We start from the raw sequence: 20,606 nt of genomic DNA, 5'->3' as shown, positions 1-20,606 counted from the left end.
ATCAATCATCGATATTTATTCCCCTTCGATATCCGTATGGCACTGCCATCTCTCACTTCACCATCGGACCTCGCTTGGCAACTGTGATTTTTAGTGTGATCGTTTTGAAGAATTTCGCAAATAGTTTTTGGTTAATTTGTTTGTAGCTTCTAAAGTAATTTGAACACGATGTCGCTGAATCCCCAGTACGAAGACATTGGCAAGGGCTTTGTCCAGCAGTACTATGCCCTGTTCGACGACCCGGCGAACCGAGCAAGCGTGGTCAATTTCTACAGCGTAAGTTTTTTTGTGTTCGCTTTTGTGGCCTGGACGCTCCAGTTTGTGAAACTTTGCAGAGGTGTCGCTGCAGCAGCGGCAGCAACAATTTTGGAGCAGCTCTCTGCTGCAGCTGCGCCTCCTCTTGGCGCACAGGTGACGTGCGTTGCGCCCTTGAAAATGTGCGCCTCCTCTCGTTCGGCCTCATCCGAGGCGGACACCAAAAAGGGCGCGCAAATGCGGAAAATCCCATATATGAGGCCTGAGCTGATCCAAGGGGGGATGGGGGGTTAAATTGGCCAATGCCTCTTCTCGAATCTTCCCATCGTTCCGGTCCGGTGTGACACATACTTCCAATACACGCGCGCCTACACATATGTACAAAGATATATACATGCTGCAAGACGCGTGTGTTGGGTGTGTGTGTGTGTGTGTGTGTGTGTTTATGTGTACATATGTATGTTGTATGATTTATCATGAAACAATTCTCTTTCAAGGCAACAGAATCCTTCATGACCTTTGAGGGCCATCAAATACAGGGAGCTCCAAAGATATTAGAGAAAGTCCAGGTAAGTCTCCACAGCATACAGTAGTGCTATGTACTTTAGCATCTTTATGAATTGTTTTGTTGTTCCACAGAGCCTGAGTTTTCAAAAGATTACAAGAGTGATAACCGCTGTGGACTCGCAGCCCACCTTCGATGGAGGAGTGCTCATCAATGTCCTCGGACGTCTGCAGGTAAGGCTCCCCAAGGCTTCACAGCACCCCCCAGGCGTGTGGTAGCAATCGAAAGAAGTCTCGGTGCAATTTCGAACATATGTTCGAAAATGTACCGCTACGGCTTCGCCTGCTCGATCAGGGATTTCGCGTTTCGATTGTTTTCGCAATGCCATCCCCCCCGCAATCGTATATATCCCGTATATATATGTGTGTGTATATCGTATATTTCAAATTAAACAAAAATTCAATCAATGGAACAACAACAACAACAACAGACCGACGAGGACCAGCCGCATGCCTACATACAGACCTTTGTGCTGAAGCCCGTCGGCGGTAGTTTCTTTGTGCAGCACGATATCTTTCGGCTATCGCTTCACGATGTGTAGCCCCCCGGGCAGTCGTCCTCCTACCACAACCACAACCACCACCACCAAGCGAGCAATCGGGCACGGGCCAGGCCAAGTAAAAAGAGAAGCGACACTTTTGTTGAGTTTACTGCAAAGAAATCCAAGAATACCTCAACCCACAAACCCAACTAAGACACAAAGCCCGACTCGGAATCCGACTCCGTCTTCGTCTTCGTATCTGAATCTGAGCCTCTAACGTAAATCCGTAACGTAACGAAAGTACATCCTAAGCGTTAACTCTGCTGTTTGTCATTTTGCTGTTGCTGTTTGCGCCATCATCTCCTCCTTCTTCACCTTCTCCTACTGGTCTTCTAATTTTTAATATCCAAAATCCACTACAATCTCGTGATTCGATTCTCTCATAAATTCCCACAATTAACATGATTCACATTTTATTTTGTGCATGATTTTCTTTTTGTGTTGGATTCTAACATTGAGAAAATGCCGGTATACCCCCTAAGGTACACGACGAGTGAGAGCACAAAAAGGGTTTACTCTCTCTCTCTTTCTGTCTGTCTGTCTGTCTGACTGAATCTCGAACATTTTGGCTGGACTTGGACTTCTATAGATCGCCCTTTTCTACTATAAAAATATTCAATTGCCGATTCCCCGACTGTTCTAAGAAATGAAATCAAAACATTTGTAAGCCAGCAAAAGTCTCGAGTGTAGCGGGTATATCTGATGGTCGGAATATGAATCCGGCTTTAGCGTTTTTATTCTGATTGTATTACTCTTTCTCTCTCGTCTTGAACTTTGTTCATGTTTCTCTTTTCTTTGTTCACGCCTTTTAATCGAAATTTAAAACTTTATTGATTAATTAATGATTATTGGGTTTCTACCTTTTGCAGTGCGACGACGATCCCCCGCATGCCTTCTCGCAGGTCTTTACGCTGAAGGCCAATGCGAATTCTTTCTTTGTGGCCCACGATATTTTCCGCTTAAATATACACAATTCTGCATAAGTAATATCCATAAAGACACATAACCACACCATACCCAAAGAAGCGGCAGAACAGACATCATAACGGCACCAATGATCAGCGACACGACAAGGAAAACTCAGCAGGAAAAGCAGAAACTCAACAGCAACTCGGCACGAACGAAAACGAAAATTCAAATTACACGAACAGCTCAACAACACTTCAAAATGCGAGGAATGTCATCAACAACACTACACAACAACAACAACAACAGCATCATAACATCAGTAGAAATGCAACAACAGCAAAATGTGGAGATGGAGCTGTTGGTTTTGTGGCTTTGTTGTTTTTATGCTTTTCATCAAACAACTCAACAACAAAAACAGCAGCTCAACAACACTATAGCATAAGCAGAAATGGCAACAGCAAAAGCAACAACTCAACAACCATTCAGCAGCGACACACCAATGAAAACAATTCAACGGCAACCACAACCAGAATAACAACATCAGCAGCAGCAACTCAACAACAATTCAACAACAACATCAACATTGGCTAGCTCAAGCAATGGATGGGGGGGTGGTCCATGCCCATGCTCATGCCCAGACGCATACGAAGCGCCGCAACAAGTTCTCACGTTAATCAGCAATGAACAAAACAGAATAAACAAAGAAATTAAATTCCAACTACTATTACTATGTAAACGAAACGCAAACGCAATGAGCGTGTACCGTGCTCCAATTTTCTTAGATATTTTCGGACCATTTTCCATGTCAATGACTAATTAAAAAAGCGGACGATTTACTTTTTATTGAGACTAAACCTCACACAAGAACAAAAAAATGTTGCACTTACATTTAAGCGAGTTTAGTGGACAAGGACGATCATCGAGAGTAAGAGAGTAACTAACGTGTATGCAAAATGTACAAGCAATTTTAGATGCGTTTAAGGAAAAAGCAATTGTAACCATCGTCCGATGCGTTGGATCCCAGAGAGGATAGATGCATGTGAGCTGCTGGAGTAGCTGGCAGCGTCTCTGGTCTCTCTCTGGACAGTCTAACACATCGACCCGGACGCATGGATCTGAAACGTATGCAAAAAATGTAATCTAAGATCCTTTTTTGTGGCAAAGGCAAAAGCAATCTGAAATTGTAACAATCATAAGTGCATCATTCGGATGCATCCAATCGCTAGTGTCGCTAATTTGCAATTGTGTTAAACTCTAAGAAATGCACCCGAGGGAAAGCGCTAGAGTGGCTATAACCTCTGCCGTTGCATTAATCTAAGACACCACTAAAACACCATCACCATCAGCACCGCACAGCACAGCACCACAGCACGTTGGGCAGGAAAGAACTTGGGGGGGGGGGGGAGCTCGCGAGTAAGTTGTAAGCTATTCAGTTGTATGTGTGGTTAGTGTTATTCTAAAGAGCGAATGTTTGAGTAAAAAATATATAAATAAATGAGAGTAAATTAACTCTGAATCTGGATCGACTTATGGCCTATTAAATGCATATGAAAGAGAGAGAAAAAAAAACACAAAATAAATGTTTTCACTTGTCACGAAAGGTGAAGATGGCATCGAAGCCAAACATCACGCCATTGACGATCGACAGTGAGGCCTTGATCAGCGCCAGGTCGCGTGTCCGTGTCCTGAAGGAGAACTCCCAGGCCTCGATGATGAACACACCGCTTGCCACAAACAGAGCGCAGCCCAGGACGCTGAAGAATATGTCGATGCGCTTGTGGATGGGTGCCCGCATCAGCACGCCTGAAAGAATGTAAGCGGAGAGGGAGAGTATGATGGATTTGCAGTGATATATTAGGGTTATATTCGAGTGCTTACCAGCAAACACACCAATCACCACGATAATGTAGCCCGTGAAGGTGCCGGTGGCCAGAAACGATGTCATAATATCCCGATCGTTAAAGCTGTAAAAGTGCAGCACCAAACAGGCCACAGCAAACCCCTAAAGAGAGATGATAAAGGAGGCGAAAGGGCTTTGAGTCGAGGATATCTGCTCAACACTCATTGGGATCAGTGTTGGTTAAGGGTAAGCAAATGGAGTATCCATTTCTGTTGTGTTTACGCAGATTGAAGGTTAACTTATTCCTTGGATAAATGGAGTGCATTTGAATATCCTTGCGAGCACTTTTCCTCAAACACTTTTCACTCTTAACTTTCCAAAAAAAAAAAAAAAAAAAAACACTTGATAAAATTGCGTTACCAATTCCAGAAATTTGACCACATTGAGGCGACCTTTACGCTCGCCGTGCGACATTTTGTGAAACTGTTGACGATGGTAGTCCTCGAAGATGTGATCCAGTTTGAAGACGCTCCCCGATCTGCGAGTCGACAAGTATTTATCTGGATTGGATGGATGGGATCTGGGATCTGGGAACCGTTCAGCGTGTACACGAGCAAAGCGGAACGTAAACTGATTGCTGCTCCCGTGGATGCGAGAGGCAATGCAAATCTCTGCTGTTCTGCCGCAGATCGGACAAGTCCGAAATTAATTAATTACACTTTTGGGCGGCGGCTCGAGAGGGCTGTGGCCCGAGAGGAAATAGGCTTTTAATTTTTGTGGCTCTGTTTATCTGCTGTTTATCGTGAAGTGGACACCGCCCGGCGTGCTTTCTGCTGTAAGACGGAACTACAACCCCAGACATCCCACGATATTACAGAGCGCACTTAAGGAAGGAGGCCCTCTTGATTGAGTGGAAGAGTGGCCATGGGCATCGGCATCGGCATGGGAAGGGAATTTGCTGTGTGTTTGTGCCCCATAATAATTATTGTTATGTTGCGGGGCATACATTATTTCTCGGATTATGATTATGACTATTATGATGCTGCCCCACATGGCTAATGATTTAGTGCTAGAAGGTTATGTCAAGATTTATGCTGCGCGACTCTCCCTCTCTCTCTCTCTGGAATCGAATGGGCAATGGGGCCATTAGGTTAAGTTGCTAATTGTAGGGCGCAATCCCCAGTTCAAGATGATATCTATTATAGATTTAGATTCTTATGGCTAACCCCTTTTAGATCAGGTTTGCATCAGCAACCCGTTTTCCCTGTGCTTCTGAATATTAGCTATGGCTTGTTATGTCTATTTTTAGATGATAAGTGCATCTATAAATCTATAGTATAGATATATCTAGTTGTAACATAGTTTTGGACCCTTACAAATTGCATTTGTTTTATTTCAATTGATTTTCCCCAACCTTTAGGGGGATTAATTACGAAATGCTCTTATCAAACAGCACAGAGCTTTGTAGCGCACCTGCTGATATGATCCCTCCCCACATATGGAAGTCTATGTACCTTACGACCTATATTTGGACCCCTGCTTATCGCTCGATTAATCCCCTCCGTATTTGTAGAGAATTGGAGGTTCGTTCGCTTACGATTATTTCTAGCGAACAATTTTCCAGAACGAAAGCTAATTGAGCTTTGGTTGGTTGGAGCTTTTTGTCTTTGCAATTTTACGCTAATTACCGGCAATTTGTATGCTTTTGTTGTTTCATTAAATGTTAATCATTGCAAAACGGGTATTAAGTAGACGAATACCCTGTTGATTACATGCCCCAACACCTTGGGGAAATGCTAGATCTGATCAAATTCACGCCAACATTCACACAGCAATGCCAGTATCAGTATATACCCCTTTTGGGGCAGACTCTACAGGGCATGAATTGCAATATTACTAGTATTTCCATCACTTGTCGTGCAACGATCGATTCAGTCTGTGAATGCACGCGAAAGATCTACCCGGCCTCAGAATGCTGCATCCCGAGTTGATTTCCATGGAGAACGAGGTGTTCCGCGTCTACCTCGGCTGGACAGCGGTTTTGGTCCTCAAAATCTTTGCCATGGGCATCCTCACGGGTCTCACACGCTTCGTAACGGCAGTAAGTAATCATCTTGTTCCCTTTTTTGTTGCATCTGCATCGTATCTGCGAGAACCTGTTGACACTACTTTGACTTGAGTTTCGGCTTCAATTTTTAATATTTATTATTTGTCAGCCAATGGTGCGGCTTGCCTTTAGCTTAGTGTAAACAGGGCATAAACTATCTCGAAAATTCGACATTTCTGACTAGCTCAGAATGACGCGACACATTCTCGCTTTGAGAGCTATGAGAGAGCTTTTCTAGCAACTGAGAGAGAGAGAGAGCGAGGGAGAGAGAGAGTGCAGCGATAGCGACAGCAACAAACAGCGATATAAAGAAAACACAAGCATGAAAGCTCTCACAACTTGAAACTTCACGGCGTGCGGCAGACCTGACGAGCGAGCCGGCAGAAAATCATACGAGAAATCTAAAATAAAATCTAGAATCAACACCCAAGTGAAAGATGGCCGGCATTGTGGAGCTGCTCAGCCTTAATAACCCAGTATTCAAGAGCTATGTGTTTTGGACCGGCGTTCTGGTCATCAAAATGCTGCTCATGAGCCTCCTCACGGGCCTGCAGCGTTTCAAGACGAAGGTGTGTGTGTGTGTGTGTGGCTAGGGCTGGGGCTTAGGTCAAAGTCTCATTTAAGTGAAAGTCACTAATGTTGCCGCTATCTCTCTATCTGCTGACATTCCAGACCTTTGCCAATCCCGAGGACTTGATGTCGCCCAAGCTGAAGGTCAAATTCGACGATCCCAATGTGGAGCGTGTGCGCCGCGCCCACCGCAATGATCTGGAGAACATTGTGCCCTTTTTCATCATTGGCCTGCTCTACACGCTGACGAACCCCAGCGTCTTCCTGGCCGTCAATCTCTTCCGCGCCGTGGGCATTGCCCGCATTGTCCACACCATCGTCTATGCCGTGGTTGTGTTGCCCCAGCCATCGCGCGCCCTGTCCTTCTTTGTGGCCCTCGGTGCCACAGTGTACATGGCACTGCAAGTCATTGCGGCGGCTGCCTTTTAATTGTTAGATTTAAAAACAGCTAATTGTACATTTTTTTTTTATACATAAATTCATATGTAAACGTAGGTGCAGCACCACGACACGTACATATGTACATACATATACCGTTTTATTTTTAAATTTGTTGGCTATCATTGGTGATCTTCCTGCAAGTGGCGTTGATTTAATTTTGGTTAGTTTCAATCAGCCTCGCAGGTGATTTCCAGACATACCTTAATTCCAATCTGCCTTGTGGTTTTATTCAATCAAATTGAACGTTGAACGTTTTCTGGTTTGAGAGCTGGTGTAAACGGGTTTAATTATGCATGTAGTTAAGCATTTGTACTTACATAAATCAAAGGTAACAGCGTAGTGTAAGTGCTGCACTTTAGCTGTTAACCGGTTCGTACAGTTTGAGAGCAACTGTATGCCCTGTTTACACTAAGCTGCAGGCAAGCTCCACACTGCAGCCCTGACGATTATTACCAAATCTATCCGCATCAATTTCACATTCACAACATCTTCAAGTTAGTTGAATTAACTGTTTCCAGAAATACTAAATTTTTGTATTTAATTTGAAACGAGCTTAAGTAGTGTAAACGCTTTTGCTGCGCTCTCTTCCTCAACCGGTTCTCTCTCACCTTGCCTGTTGCTCTCTGCCCTCCACATCGGCGGCTGATTTGGTCGATCATGGTAGAATATCTTCAAGGTAGGGACAACTTGGTGAAAACTTACCAAAAGGGAGAATTTCATGAATTCAGGGGTATTTCGGGTGACACACGACACTTTTATATGCAGATGAGCACGCTTATTATTTAAGTTTTGTTTTTTATTGTAAAATAAGAAAAATTTTGAGATTTTTCTGTGGCATAAGTCCTCAAAGAGCGGGAAGTGCTCACAGTCATACCTATTGCAGTGATACCTTGAACCAGCAGCCCCCAACAGATTGTAGGCCCAGTGGGGGCCGTTTCATTGACACATCCATCGTGGCGGCCGGCAGCAGTTCTCGAGCTCATTCTCGCTCCTCTCATTTGCCGCTCACTTCACACGTTTCGCGTTTTCTTCGCTTTAGTAAGTATTTGTTTTAACTGTAAACTGTAAAGCTGAGCGGGGCTTATTCTTTTCTCTGTTCGCTGCCAAGCCGCAGTTGCAGCCGTCTCGCTCACTCCTCGTTGCATCTACGCATTTTAAATGCTAATGTCTGTCGCACCGACCTCTCGACGGCTAGAATACCGGCTTTTTGGCAACGAAAATACATAGAGTAGGAGGAGGAGAGAAACATGTGCTTGTCTATTTTTTGTCTGTTCTGTGTGCCTTTTTTTTTATTTATTGGAGTGAAACAAGAATACACATGCACACACATGTGTACATAAGTGAGAGAGTGTGTTTTGTGAACATGTGTGCATGACAAACGATAATCAGGAGAGCAGGAGAGCGCAGCAAAAGTCCAGTTAGGACTCTATTTGTCTCCTTTCTTTCACCAGGAATGCAACAGGGGAACGGAAAAGATGAAATAAGTGCTTACACTGGAAAACAAGTTTGGGCCTAGAAGATTTCAAATAACCATTAAATCTAGCACCAAACAGAACCCCCCACCCACCCAGCCGTGCAAACAGAGTGTGGAACCCATGTGGAACAGGCCCCCCTGCCCCTCCCTTCGTTCCGTATTTACTCAGTTTCGAATAGCGTATCTATCAATCAGTGCCACCTGGCGGAGTACCCCTTATCTATATGGCATGCTCGTTAAAAAGTGCTCAGCCACCTGAACAGAAGCAAGCGACTCACATTTTAAGACTTTTTTAAGTATTTGGGCAAACATGGGAAACACTAAAATAAAATTTATTCAAGGCAAACAATTCAGGAAGAGATTTCCCATTGTGAAATTCGGAATCTCTCCGCCATCCTGTTCGATAAGGAAAACCTTGGAGTGGAGGCTCTCTCTCTATTGCTCGCTCTAATTTTAATTTAAACCACGTCATCGTATAATATGTACGGGCAATACGTAGTTCCGGACCTGACCTTTTGCCTACGATTGAATAGTAATCTCACGATACCATGAGACGACAAGAAATCGTCTCGGAAATCTATAGCGTGTTTTTGTTATTCGGCTGATTAGAGGCGGTGGGTTTAAGGGGTCGCCAGAGGCCAGATCTTTGCTGTAGGAACCATCTGGCAGTGGCTCTGGCTGTGGCTGTGGCATGTGGTGTGTGTAATCAGCAATCAGAAAGCAGCCTTCAGCATTTGGCATTTCTTCTAATTCATTCATTCACTTCCGCTCTGTGCGTAGAGAGATGCCTGCCAACAAGTCGTACCAGAGGCCCGCGGACTATATTGATCCCGGCACACCCTCCAAGTGCAAATGGCATCTGGGGACCAAGGAGAAGACGCCGCACACGCAGCGCGGCATTGCCCACAGGCAGAAGATCACCCCGGACATACTCGAGGTGATTGGCTGCACGCCGCTGGTGCGGCTCAACCACATCCCTGCGAAGGAGGGCATCGAGTGTGAAATGTGTAAGAGTCCTTCCTCATCCGAGTCCTTTCTTTCCTTCCTTCACTGACTCTCTAATGGTATTCTCCGATAGATGCCAAATGCGAGTTCCTGAATCCCGGCGGCTCTGTGAAGGACCGCATCGGCTACCGCATGGTGCAGGATGCCGAGGAGCAGGGCCTGCTCAAGCCGGGCTTCACCATCATCGAGCCGACGTCCGGTAACACCGGCATCGGCCTGGCCATGGCCTGCGCCGTCAAGGGGTACAAGTGCATCATCGTGATGCCGGAGAAGATGTCCAACGAGAAGGTGTCGGCCCTGCGCACCCTCGGCGCCAAGATCATCCGTACGCCCACCGAGGCGGCCTACGATTCGCCCGAGGGGCTCATCTACGTGGCCCAGGAGCTGCAGCGCCAGACGCCCAACTCGATTGTGCTGGATCAGTACCGGAACGCCGGTAATCCGTTGGCCCACTACGACGGCACGGCCGCGGAAATCCTCTGGCAGCTGGACAACCAGGTGGACATGATCGTGGTATCCGCCGGCACGGCAGGCACCATCAGCGGCATTGGCCGCAAGATCAAGGAGCAGGCACCCGCCTGCAAGATCGTCGGTGTGGATCCCTACGGCTCCGTCCTGGCCCGCCCCAAGGAGCTGAACAAGAGCGATGTGCAGTTCTACGAGGTGGAGGGCATCGGCTACGACTTCCCGCCCACCGTCTTCGACGACGGCGTGGTGGACCTGTGGGCCAAGATCGGGGACGCCAACTGCTTCCCGATGAGCCGCCGCCTCAACGCCGAGGAGGGTCTGCTCTGCGGCGGCTCCAGTGGCGGGGCCATGCACGCCGCCCTCGAGCACGCCCGCACCCTGAAGAAGGGCCAGCGCTGCGTGGTGATCCTGCCCGACGGCATTCGCAACTACATGACCAAGTTCGTCTCCGACAACTGGATGGAGGCGCGCGGATTCAGGCAGCCGGTGAACGAGCACAGCCACTGGTGGTGGAATCTGCCCATCGGCCAGCTGGAGCTGCCCTCCCCCATCGCCCTGCTCCGGTCCAGCGCCACAGTGGGCGAGGCCATTGCCCTGATGAAGCAGCATCGTGTGGACCAGCTGCCCATGATCGACGCCGAGGATGGGTATGTGGCAGTGTGCAGCCTCCTTTAGGGGACGTCCCTCCTTACATCTCTCTCTCCTTGCAGCTCAATTCTGGGCGTCGTCGGCCAGGAGACGCTGATCAATCAGATCGTTAGCATGAACCGCCAGCAGACAGAGCCCGCTCTCAAGGCGCTCAACAAGCGCGTGATTCGCCTGGCACCCAGCGAGGTGCTGGGCAAGCTGGCCCGCGTCCTCGAGGTGGATCCCAGTGTCCTGATTGTGGGCCAGAGTGCAGCCGGCAAGGAGGAGATCAAGTCGCTGGCCACCAAGCTGGATGTGACTTCATTCATTGTGGCCGAAAAGAATGTGAAGGCGGCGACGGCCAACGGCAATGGCACCGCCTCCAATGGCAACAGCCACTAAAGGACTTTTACCATCCACAAGAAAGGAGCAACAACAAAACAGAACCAACATACCCGACTCCCACTTTGTGTCCCATATATACTGACTGTAGCTACCAGCTGATAACTTATTCGTCTATCTACCAACTCGCATGCATTTGTCCATTTTATAATATTAAAAGAAAAGGAATTTTTAAATATACGCAAATTTGAATTCAAAAAACCGTTGGAGGTGCTGCCATCTGCACACATGAAAGTGCAGTTGGCGGCGCTGAAGCGGCAGTTTAGTTTGGCAGAAGTCCGCTAGATGGCGTCTAAAGGGGAGAAAATAACCAAAAAAAATGCTAAACGTTTTTTTTTTTGTTTTTATGGTGTACGTTTGTTTTGCAGTATTTTTTTTCTGTTTTTCAAGTAAAATTTTTGTAATTTTCATATGGTATTTTTTCCACATTTAATAGGGAAAAAAAACAAATAAGCTTTAATTTTACATCAGGTCAGAAGCTGGCCGATACGAAACTAAGGGCGCGAAATTCAAATTTGCGGATTATTTTGTTTAGTTAGAATTAGCAATACTTAAAACGCAATAGCTCTGTCATTTCTCCTCCGATCAGGACGTTATATGTGTCCTCGTGATCGGGGGAATATCCTTGATTTTATGGAGTCCTTGCCAGAAATATGATCCCAGAGACTGCGGATGGCTAATAACTTTTTAATCTCGCACTAATTTTTTTATTAAGTTTGAACGCTGACAATCGGCAGGTTTGTCGTAGTTGATGATCAGGTTTGTCATACGAGTATGTATACAATATATAATATATATTTCGATCTTTTCGCTTACACAATGTAGGATATAGGGGCAGCGTCTTCAGAGGGCTGCACGCACTAGAGGCCCTTTCATGAGTACACGCAGGAAACGCATATGTGCATATGTCTATGCAACTGTGTGTGTGTGTGCTCATATGGTAGGGGCTCTAGTGCGGAACCGACATTTACAGCTTGACAAATACTAGGCAAAAAAAATGAATAAAATTTTAAAACTAAATTGCCCGCTGTGAGAGGGGAAGGTGGAGAGAGCGAGAGGACAGACAGGGCGCGAGATTACCAAATGCGGTTTCCGTGAGATAGAGAGGGACACATGGAGAGCTAATATACAAGTACACACGCACACGAAAGGGACAGATATAGAGACAGCGATGCTTGGAATGCTTCCGGGGGGATTTTGGGGCGTACCGCACCTAGACCCCGCGATTGGGCAGATCCTTGACCTTGTAGATGCGCACCAGCCAATGCTCCGTGGTGTATGCCTCCTCGAGGACATCCAGCTCAAAGTCCTTGTTGCCAATTTCTGCGGCACGCACCCTGTCATAGCCCTGGGCCTTGCCACCTTCGGTGTACATCTGGCCGAAGCGATAGTAGCACATCTTGTACATGAGGCAATTGAGGAGGGTGGGTGAGCCCTCCTTGTCGACACGAAACTCCCCGTTGGCCGCATAGTAGTCCTTCTCCTTGATATGCGCCCCACGGTCCGTGCTGCCGCCGATGCGCACCATCCACAGGAACTTGTTGATATCGTCCGAGGAGTAGCCGGTGAGGCCGCCAAAGATCACCAGGACATAGTCCACATCTAGTTCGCGCATTATCTCGTAGGCCTTCTCCTCGGACGAGGCCATGGCCTGGCCCACGCGCGATATATGCGTATTATTCCACGTGTTATTGTCCACCAGAATGGTGCGATTAGCCATGGCGGTGATCTGATAGCCATAGTCCCACCACGACATAATGCGGGCGTCCTACAAGCAGACAGGCAAGAGATCAATCGATTAGAATGGGGAGGGGAATAATACAAGGTGTGGGTAGGATTTGTTGAAGGTCAGATATTGTTTTAGTACTCATTATGTTTCATACTCTTCCTATCAAGAATTTACACAATAATCATCATGGAAAGGTAGGTGGTAATTGGGTCTAGGATGAGGATGAGGATGATGGCATCTACCTACCTCTGGTGTATTCATCTGCAGCCAGTAGTAGGCCTCTCGAAAGTCATCAAAGATAATGCGACCACCGTCATGGGAGCGAGCACTGAGCACAATGCTGGGCGAGGAGTAGGCCTCGGAGGTGACCCACGTACAGTGGAGCGTGTAGACAATCAGCATCATTGTGATGATGCCCACAAAACCAATGGCCACCTCACTCTTGACGCCGCCCGCCTGCTGTTCGAGCTTCTTGTGATGCCGCTTGCTGTCCGTGGGCTTGGCGGCGCCGCCAGCGTCCACGCTCCTGATGTACTTGGCCAGCAGATGGGAGATGGCGATGCCCGACAGCACACACATCACGGGGGCCAGCACCAGCATGAGGCGCACCATAACACCCGCAAAGTAGATGCTCGTCACGCCATACAAAATGATGAAAATGTTCGAATCGGTGAGCTTCGAAAAGCAAAAGTAGAGGCCAGCGGGAAAGAGAAACACCAGAATCTGCGAAACAGGGAGAAGCATTGATTTTAGTTGGAGCAGCAGACGAGAGAGAGAGAGAGAGAGCAGCCGCAGAGGATCGTGGTGCCATGGACGCCTTCAGCGATCAAAGTGCTAGGTAATCATGCAATGCATTAAGTCGCAACTCATACGCATCGTTGTTGGGTTTTCATCACAGGCGGAGGCGGAGCGCAATCACCACAGAGTGATTAGTAGGTAACAAAACGCACCTGAAGATCAAAGTAAAATGATGACCAGGACGTGGGCTGATGCTCCGACACCGAGGCAATGATGGGTATGTGATTCTTGGCATAGGATGGGTCCAGCAGCGAGTAGAAGCGTCCCGTCCAGGGCGACACTTTGCCGGTAATCGTCAGCAGAGTGCCCACGACCAGCACCACAGTGAGCACACTCGACACCAGCGTCTTGAAGAGCAGCTCAAAGTGATCCTTGGGTATGCGAGAGCGCAGATAGTCCACGAACGCGTGTATCTGGCACAGCCCAAAGACGCCAAGGGCCTGTAAAAGGTGAAAAAAACGAGGAGCATTAGTTGGACTGAACAACGCGGAGGAGAATGGTGGGGCATGGCATCGAATGGAATCTAAGGATCAAATCAGTTTGGTTTGTTCGTACTCATTATGTTTCATACTCTTCCTATCAAGAATTACAAAAGTAATCATCACATTTTGATCCGTAAATTCAAGAGCAACACAAACAGGGAAGGGCGGGCAGGCGGCAGGCACTCACCAGCATATGCTCGGAACTCTGGATGGGCTGGAAGCCCACAAACGATATCTGCATGGAGAGGATGGTGCCCACGCAGTAGAGCGTGCTGTAGGCAATGTAGATCCTGTGCGAGAATCGTCCGGTGATCATCAGGGCCAGCACATGCAGCGGTATCAGATTGATGAGGAACACATAGCCGCCCCACGAGGACACCATGTAGAAGTAGGCCAGTGCGGACATGGCCGACCAGAAGATGGTGCCCGTCTTGACCGCCTTTATCCACAGATAATAGGTGAGCAGCATGCAGAAGATGGCGATGCCCTCGTTGTCATAGGATCCGGCCACCGACCGCGATATATAGCCAGGAACAATGGAGATCAAAGCGGCAGCCACTAGGCCAGCACCAGTGCTCTGCGGGGAAAGGAAACAAAAGTTGAAGCCACGTGCACGACGACATAACCTCCAACTGGGAGGGACACTTACATGAATTTCCTTGGTCAGGGCGTAGGTGACCAGCACGGTCAGGGAGGAGAAGAAGGGGGCCAGGAAGACGCACACATTGCGTATGTCAATGGTGATGTTCAGCAGCCACATGATCCGGTACAGGGCCGCGGATGTGAGCATCAGCCCCGGGTAGATGGTGCCGCCGATGATGCGGCCCAGCGGATACCAGGCGCGCTCATCGAACCAATTGTGGAACTTGTAGAAGCCCTGCTCGGCCAGGAACCGCGTGGTGCGGTAGTTGAAGTAAGGATCGAATTCATGGATCACACTCTCGAACCGCAGCACCGAAAATAAGCGCGTGGCGAAGGCTGCAGCCGGAAAGAAAAAGAGGTGAGCGTTGGATTAGCACAATATGTTCGATTATCGATTGGGTGCCTATCGATAGGGGAGCGCTTGAACCGGTTCGCGGCCGGCACGAACCAGTTTGCAATGTTTGGTTCTCTTTCCCAACACGCCCACACACATATTTTAGCTTCTTGAGATGCATCTCGTATGCATATGGTAGTACTTACACAGCACTGCCGCCAGTATGAGGATGACCAGCCTGAGCAGATGCTCCTGCTTGTCCCAGGTAAGGAGACCCTTGGCCCTGCTGGCGACGCTACCGCCCACGCCTCCGCCAATGTCCACGGCCATAGTTTTGCCGGTCGGTGTATGCCGGTTGCTGGGATTTGGGGTGTGTTGCGGGACCAAACTACACGTAGGTAAGGGCTCGGGTTACAGCTCCAATGCACGCGCTTGTCCTGCACATTACCTGCACTGGCTCACAGTTGATAATGGGACGAAAAAAATACTTTTAAACTGCGCGACGGAACTTTATTCGTGGCAGGAACTCAGCAATGGTAGGGATGTGGGTCGTTCATGAACGAACAGTGAAGCGCCATTGTCGCCAAAAATTTGATTGTTTTTCTTATCGATATAAGAAGCGCATCTCTAAGATGGTTGCACGGTGAGTTAGCTAGAGAGGGAACAACCAGGCGAAACTATTAATACAAATATCATTGTGGGATGCATCATCAACTGAACTAATTTTCAGTGTTGAGTCAGGGAAAATCGACACTATTTTCTGTTTTTTTTAATAACAGCGGTTTTTGAATCTACTTACAAATATCGGTGTTTTTGTGCGACAAACGGAACAGGGTATGGTATGTTAAAGAATTTGGGGTGTTTCTGGGCCGCTCTGCCTGTTTTCAATAACCTTGTTGTCCTCAGCAGCATGAGTTTTCTGTTATCATGTGACAGAAAAACATTTTTTCAAACAAGCGGCACATTTTGTAGAGGTGTCAAACCGACTATCGACTCTACCGGCAGCAAAACATCGATTTAATCGATAGTACCCTTTGTGGTTGGACACGCACCTCTAGTATCTTGGATCTTGGACGGGGCACGGCCTTGCCGCCCCCATTTGAAACACGACCGAACACTCGGGCCGCGAACAATGAAATCGAATTATTTTCTAAGTTCAGACTAGTTGAGATATCTCGAGAAATATATTATCAAAAAAATATATACATATATCAACATTCCCAGTCGGGTCGTCGGATTGTCGCTTGTCGTCGCAGTGTCGTTGGGTCGCGAAGCAAAAAATAGAAACAGATTTCTGCTGGTAAATAAACGAGTAAATTATTTATTCACTCTCGCTCTCTCACGTGTAAAATATAAATAAAAACTCTGTGCGTATCTTCGCTCCCCCTCCCTCTGTGTGTGTGTTAGGTTTTTTTTCGAGTGACTGGACTAGTGTGTGTGTTATTTTGTTCTTTTGCCAAATGTTGTTCATTCAAACTGGAGTGTGGTGTGAGTGGGAGTGTGACAGGGAGAGTTATATACATAACCTAAGCGTCGGCAGAGGGCTTTTTGTTGCTACTGCTGCTGCTGTTGTCGCGCCAAAAGTAATTAAATAATATCTATAATTACAGTTAATGTACTAACTGGAGTGTAAGCCTGTATGTATCTGCGTGTGTTTGTTTGTGTGTATTTTGAATACAAGAATGATGAAAAATCGAACATCAACACGAGTTACGCTCTCCAAAAATGCATAAGTATGTGTGTGTGTGATTGTCCCAAGGCGGGTGGTGGCAGCGCAGCAGCAATAGGAGCAGCAACAACAACAACAATTGGCAGGCAGCGACGTAAGCAGCAGCAATTGCAGCAGTTGCAAGCACGCACAAGGCAAAGTTGAAGAGGAAAGGGATGGCCAAGAGTTGGAGGAGGAGAGGACAAAGAGCTCGTAAAAAAAGGAAAAGAAAAAAGAACAGGCGGGAGAAGGAGTAACAGCAAAAGAAGGTGAACGGGTGGGAAGCAGGAAAATAAAGAGTGCAAGGCAGCGGCGGCAACAAACTCTCAAGCTCCTGCTAATGCTTTCTCCCCCACCACCACCTCTCCTCTCTAACTCGCTCCCACTTACTTCTACTCTGTGCGTTTCTTTGTAAGATTTGTAAGATTTGTAAGTGTGTGTGTGTGTGTTTGTGTGTGCGTGTGGGTGATTGCATTTGCATGCGTATGCGGGTATGGTATGTGTGTGCATTGATTTATGAATGTTTTGCATGTGTGTGGGGGACTAAAATGTACATGTACATACATACATAAGTAGATATATTACAGCCAGACTAGCCCCCCAGCCCTACCGTTGCCGGAGCGGGTGGTTCCGATTGCCGGCTCCAATTTCAGATTTGCATCCAATAAAATATTTACACCACCAAACGGTACAATATTTTGATTTCCACTTGCCATTCCGGGTGGAAAATGCATTTGCCAAGGCCCCTTCCTTTGGTGGGGTGAAACATCTGGTGGGGGGGAATCATCTGGTGCGGATTCCATCTATTAACCCATTGACCACAGTGCCGTCCCTGATCATCAAACTGCATTTCGGTTGGTAAATATTTTAATTTCATAATTGATTTGAGTGAAAACTGATTTGTTATTATTTAATGGGATTAAATTAGGATCTCTGATCTTTGAATAATTATATTATTATATTTTATTAGCGCCTGGCTATACATACATACATATGTACAGCTGTGGCATAAATAATAGCACCATGACACTAACTTTTCTGTATTGAATGATTTTGTTTAAATAGTGGTTTTAATGAACGGTTTTAAAACTAATATATAATCTTTAGGGTGTAATTTAATGTTTTTGAAAGCAATGGTATGTATTGCAGGCTTCAAACGAAAATATTTGAAAAGAATAGAAATTATTCAGGAATTAAGGCGGCAACAAAAATAGCACTGATTTCCAAAAATTAAAAAAAAATACAAATTTAAAAGAAGCTTTCCAAATTTTTCATTAAAGTAGGTTAGTTTAGTTGTATTCAAAGGTTAATATTTTATTGTAAAGCCTTTGGAAGCAACCACAGTGTCTCAGCGTCTTGTCATGAAAGTTCACCTCATTTTCGCATCTTTCCTGGGAGATATGGCTCCACCAACAATGCCTGATACCCCATAGATCAATATTGTTCTTTAGTTTCGTATTAGAAACATATTTTTTAGCTTTAGCGCATAGATTTTTCATGGTGTTCATATCTGGCGACTAAGCAGGCCAATGCATTACATTAAATACACTGATCTCGAACCACCTTCGAGCTTCCTTGCTGGTCTGTTTGGGATCATTGTCCTGATGGCAGACACAAAACAACGGCATTTCCTATTCCATATAAGGCAGAATCATTGTTTTCTAATATTTTAATATAGACATGTTGATCCATCATCGATTTGTGACATGTATTGGACAACCTCAATAATACGAAAAGCATGCCCATGCAATGATACTTATCCCTGAGTGTTTAATAGTTTAACATATTAGCCAGGGGTTTTTATTCTGCATTAAGTGTCGTCATACATAAGATTGATAGCCTTTTCCACAAAAAAAAAAAACAATTTGACTTTCTTCGGACCACATGATGTTTCTTTGGGACAACTCCAGTGCTATTTGCAGACTGCACTCACTTTGCCCCATGGCTTTCTTTCTAAAGTGAATTTTTCCTCAGACTTTTGGCACTTAATTTATGTTCTTGTATGCAAGAACTAACTTTGCTCATCATTGCCGATTTTTTAAGATCCTTTTTTAGCTCTGTGGACGATTTATAAGGGTCCTTCTTGCTCTCATCAAGCAGTAGTTTGACCGGAAATGGCGGTATAGCGGCTTTTATTCCATGTGTTTTTTGTTGGTTGCATGTTTTAAAGCATTGCGAATCAATGCTCAATGATCAACCAACAATTGGATTCACCTTAAGATAGGTGTCTCCTTCTGGGATAAAAGTTTTGATCCTCTTGCTTTATTCTTACCTAAAGTGCTTTCTAAGGCCCAAAACTAATTTTATTTTGTCAAGTTCCTGCCACAATCTACTAAAGACACCGAATTTTAATTTAATCAAGAACATAAAATATCAAAAAGCTCGGAAAAGTAAAAGTTTTTATAAAAAACCAATTTTAGTGCTATTTTTGTTGCCGCCCTATTTCGCTTCTTTTTTGGAAAATTGCCTAAAGTAATAAGAACCGTTAGGAATTTGAGAGTAAGCACACTTCTATCAGAGAGGAAACATGTAAACCTAATTGATATTATAGTAGAGGTCAAAATATGTTATTGAGTGATCATGTTTTGAAACAATAAAGACTGTAGTACCAAACAGTGCTATTATTTCTGCCGCAACTGTATGTATATTCCATTTCGCAATCTTTCTTTCTACTTTCCTTTACTGAAGCAGTTTTTATTATTCAATTTTTCACTTTGCGTTGCTGTTTTTTTTTTTTTTTTTTTAAATATGTTAAATACAGTATGTGATGGGACTCTCCGTTTTTATGATTACTATTATTATAATTCTTATTGTTGTCTGTTTTTTTCCGTCCTCGCTCTTTTTGTTTACTCCGTGGGAAACGGAAATTGCCAACTAAAAAAAAACCTGTCCGTCGTTTCACTTTCTGTTTTGCCTCGAAGGCATCCTCTCCACTCCACGCCACTCCACCATTATCCACTCTCCCCACCCTAAAAGTTGTTAACAAATTATAAATAACAAACGAAATGAAAGAAACACAAGCGAAGCAACACAGTCGCAGTCGCAGTCGCCGTTGCCCTACGTTTTCTTTACATAAATAAAATTTCATGTAATTAAACTTTTATGGCGCTTCCAACTTTGATGAGTCCCCCCCCGCCCCTGCTCCCTCGATCAGTGTCCCATTTTCCAATTTCTGCCATAAACGGAACGAACGGAACCAAGCGTATGGACTTCCAATTGGATTGCACGTCGAAAGCGGACATAATTTTTCGTCTGTGGGCTAAATACCAATTAGAATCGGGGGAAAAAGATACCGCGTATCGGAGAACGATAGGGGAAAGGCCGTCCCTGAAGGCAGTGCGCTAATTGTTTAAGGGGAAACACAAATTTTATCTGAATTCGTAATAAAATTGAATACAGGCCAAGGCGGAGATCAGTAGGGTTCCATAAATGCAGCGACACTCAAAGGGAAAGCGAGTACACATGCCCCATTAGACGATTTCCTCGCTTTTCCCGCATTTCCCCCACCGATGATCACTCGACTGAATTACCATCAATTGCAGTCCCTAGGCAATTCATGACTTGGATACCCCCAATGACTTCCTTAGAAAAAACAAAGCTCCCTTCGTTTCTCTTTGCAATGTGCGGTCAATATTGTCATTGGTCATTGGCCGTTGACATGCCATCTTCTGTATTGCTTCAACATCCCGTCCCACTGTTCGATGAGAGG

At 45.8% G+C, this 20,606-nt stretch overlaps 5 protein-coding genes, 1 long non-coding RNA gene and 2 other non-coding genes across 11 annotated transcripts; 3 read left to right on the top strand and 5 right to left on the bottom strand.

Moving 5' to 3' along the window:
- Nucleotides 1-43: 43 nt before the first annotated feature.
- Nucleotides 44-2,567, top strand: LOC111065040 (probable nuclear transport factor 2). 2 transcript variants are annotated; one of them, XR_005968302.1, is made up of 5 exons: nucleotides 44-276; nucleotides 753-824; nucleotides 895-993; nucleotides 1,251-1,437; nucleotides 2,231-2,386. XR_005968302.1 is itself a non-coding variant. In XM_022352998.2 (4 exons), the coding sequence occupies exons 1-4, from the start codon at nucleotides 169-171 to the stop codon at nucleotides 2,342-2,344; spliced, it is 393 nt and encodes a 130-aa protein (XP_022208690.1). In that variant the 5' UTR covers nucleotides 49-168; the 3' UTR covers nucleotides 2,345-2,567. The 2 variants fall into 2 exon arrangements, 1 of the variants encoding a protein (XP_022208690.1); XM_022352998.2 differs by lacking the exon at nucleotides 1,251-1,437 and having other exon boundaries at nucleotides 49-276; nucleotides 2,231-2,567.
- An 807-nt stretch (nucleotides 2,568-3,374) lies between these two features.
- LOC111065041 lies at nucleotides 3,375-4,753 on the bottom strand. Its single transcript, XM_022353000.2, has 3 exons — nucleotides 4,531-4,753; nucleotides 4,149-4,272; nucleotides 3,375-4,073 (listed from the first exon to the last, which is right to left on the bottom strand). The coding sequence occupies exons 1-3, from the start codon at nucleotides 4,582-4,584 to the stop codon at nucleotides 3,856-3,858; spliced, it is 396 nt and encodes a 131-aa protein (XP_022208692.1). The 5' UTR covers nucleotides 4,585-4,753; the 3' UTR covers nucleotides 3,375-3,855.
- Nucleotides 4,754-6,037: 1,284 nt separating this feature from the next.
- On the top strand, nucleotides 6,038-7,316 carry LOC111065039 (microsomal glutathione S-transferase 1). 2 transcript variants are annotated; one of them, XM_022352996.2, is made up of 2 exons: nucleotides 6,038-6,211; nucleotides 6,890-7,316. In XM_022352996.2, exons 1-2 carry the CDS (start codon nucleotides 6,053-6,055, stop codon nucleotides 7,214-7,216), a joined length of 486 nt encoding a protein of 161 aa, XP_022208688.2. In that variant the 5' UTR covers nucleotides 6,038-6,052; the 3' UTR covers nucleotides 7,217-7,316. The 2 variants fall into 2 exon arrangements, with proteins under 2 accessions (XP_022208688.2, XP_022208689.1); XM_022352997.2 differs by lacking the exon at nucleotides 6,038-6,211 and adding an exon at nucleotides 6,546-6,786.
- On the bottom strand, nucleotides 6,895-7,724 carry LOC121404982. The gene is made up of 3 exons (XR_005968303.1): nucleotides 7,546-7,724; nucleotides 7,429-7,484; nucleotides 6,895-7,362 (listed from the first exon to the last, which is right to left on the bottom strand). It is a non-coding gene; the product is annotated as an uncharacterized LOC121404982 (long non-coding RNA).
- Nucleotides 7,725-8,156: 432 nt separating this feature from the next.
- LOC111065027 (cystathionine beta-synthase) lies at nucleotides 8,157-11,380 on the top strand. The gene is made up of 4 exons (XM_022352974.2): nucleotides 8,157-8,266; nucleotides 9,483-9,709; nucleotides 9,781-10,822; nucleotides 10,886-11,380. Exons 2-4 carry the CDS (start codon nucleotides 9,487-9,489, stop codon nucleotides 11,202-11,204), a joined length of 1,584 nt encoding a protein of 527 aa, XP_022208666.2. The 5' UTR covers nucleotides 8,157-8,266; nucleotides 9,483-9,486; the 3' UTR covers nucleotides 11,205-11,380.
- A 508-nt stretch (nucleotides 11,381-11,888) lies between these two features.
- Nucleotides 11,889-15,742, bottom strand: LOC111065025 (dolichyl-diphosphooligosaccharide--protein glycosyltransferase subunit STT3A). Of its 2 annotated transcripts, XM_022352971.2 has the most exons (7): nucleotides 15,638-15,742; nucleotides 15,396-15,577; nucleotides 14,863-15,191; nucleotides 14,401-14,790; nucleotides 13,884-14,171; nucleotides 13,180-13,656; nucleotides 11,889-12,972 (listed from the first exon to the last, which is right to left on the bottom strand). In XM_022352971.2, exons 2-7 carry the CDS (start codon nucleotides 15,517-15,519, stop codon nucleotides 12,418-12,420), a joined length of 2,163 nt encoding a protein of 720 aa, XP_022208663.1. In that variant the 5' UTR covers nucleotides 15,520-15,577; nucleotides 15,638-15,742; the 3' UTR covers nucleotides 11,889-12,417. The 2 variants fall into 2 exon arrangements, with proteins under 2 accessions (XP_022208663.1, XP_022208662.1); XM_022352970.2 differs by having other exon boundaries at nucleotides 15,396-15,742.
- LOC121405063 lies at nucleotides 13,045-13,126 on the bottom strand. The gene has a single exon (XR_005968356.1). It is a non-coding gene; the product is annotated as a small nucleolar RNA Me28S-U3344 (small nucleolar RNA).
- Nucleotides 14,261-14,344, bottom strand: LOC121405062. Its single transcript, XR_005968355.1, has one exon. It is a non-coding gene; the product is annotated as a small nucleolar RNA Me28S-U3344 (small nucleolar RNA).
- Nucleotides 15,743-20,606: the final 4,864 nt, after the last annotated feature.

The sequence above is a fragment of the Drosophila obscura genome, unplaced genomic scaffold (assembly GCF_018151105.1).
Source record: "Drosophila obscura isolate BZ-5 IFL unplaced genomic scaffold, ASM1815110v1 contig_73, whole genome shotgun sequence".
NCBI lineage: Eukaryota > Metazoa > Arthropoda > Insecta > Diptera > Drosophilidae > Drosophila > Drosophila obscura.
Note: the sequence above shows the minus strand (reverse complement) of the source record. Positions and strands in the feature narration are given on the sequence as shown.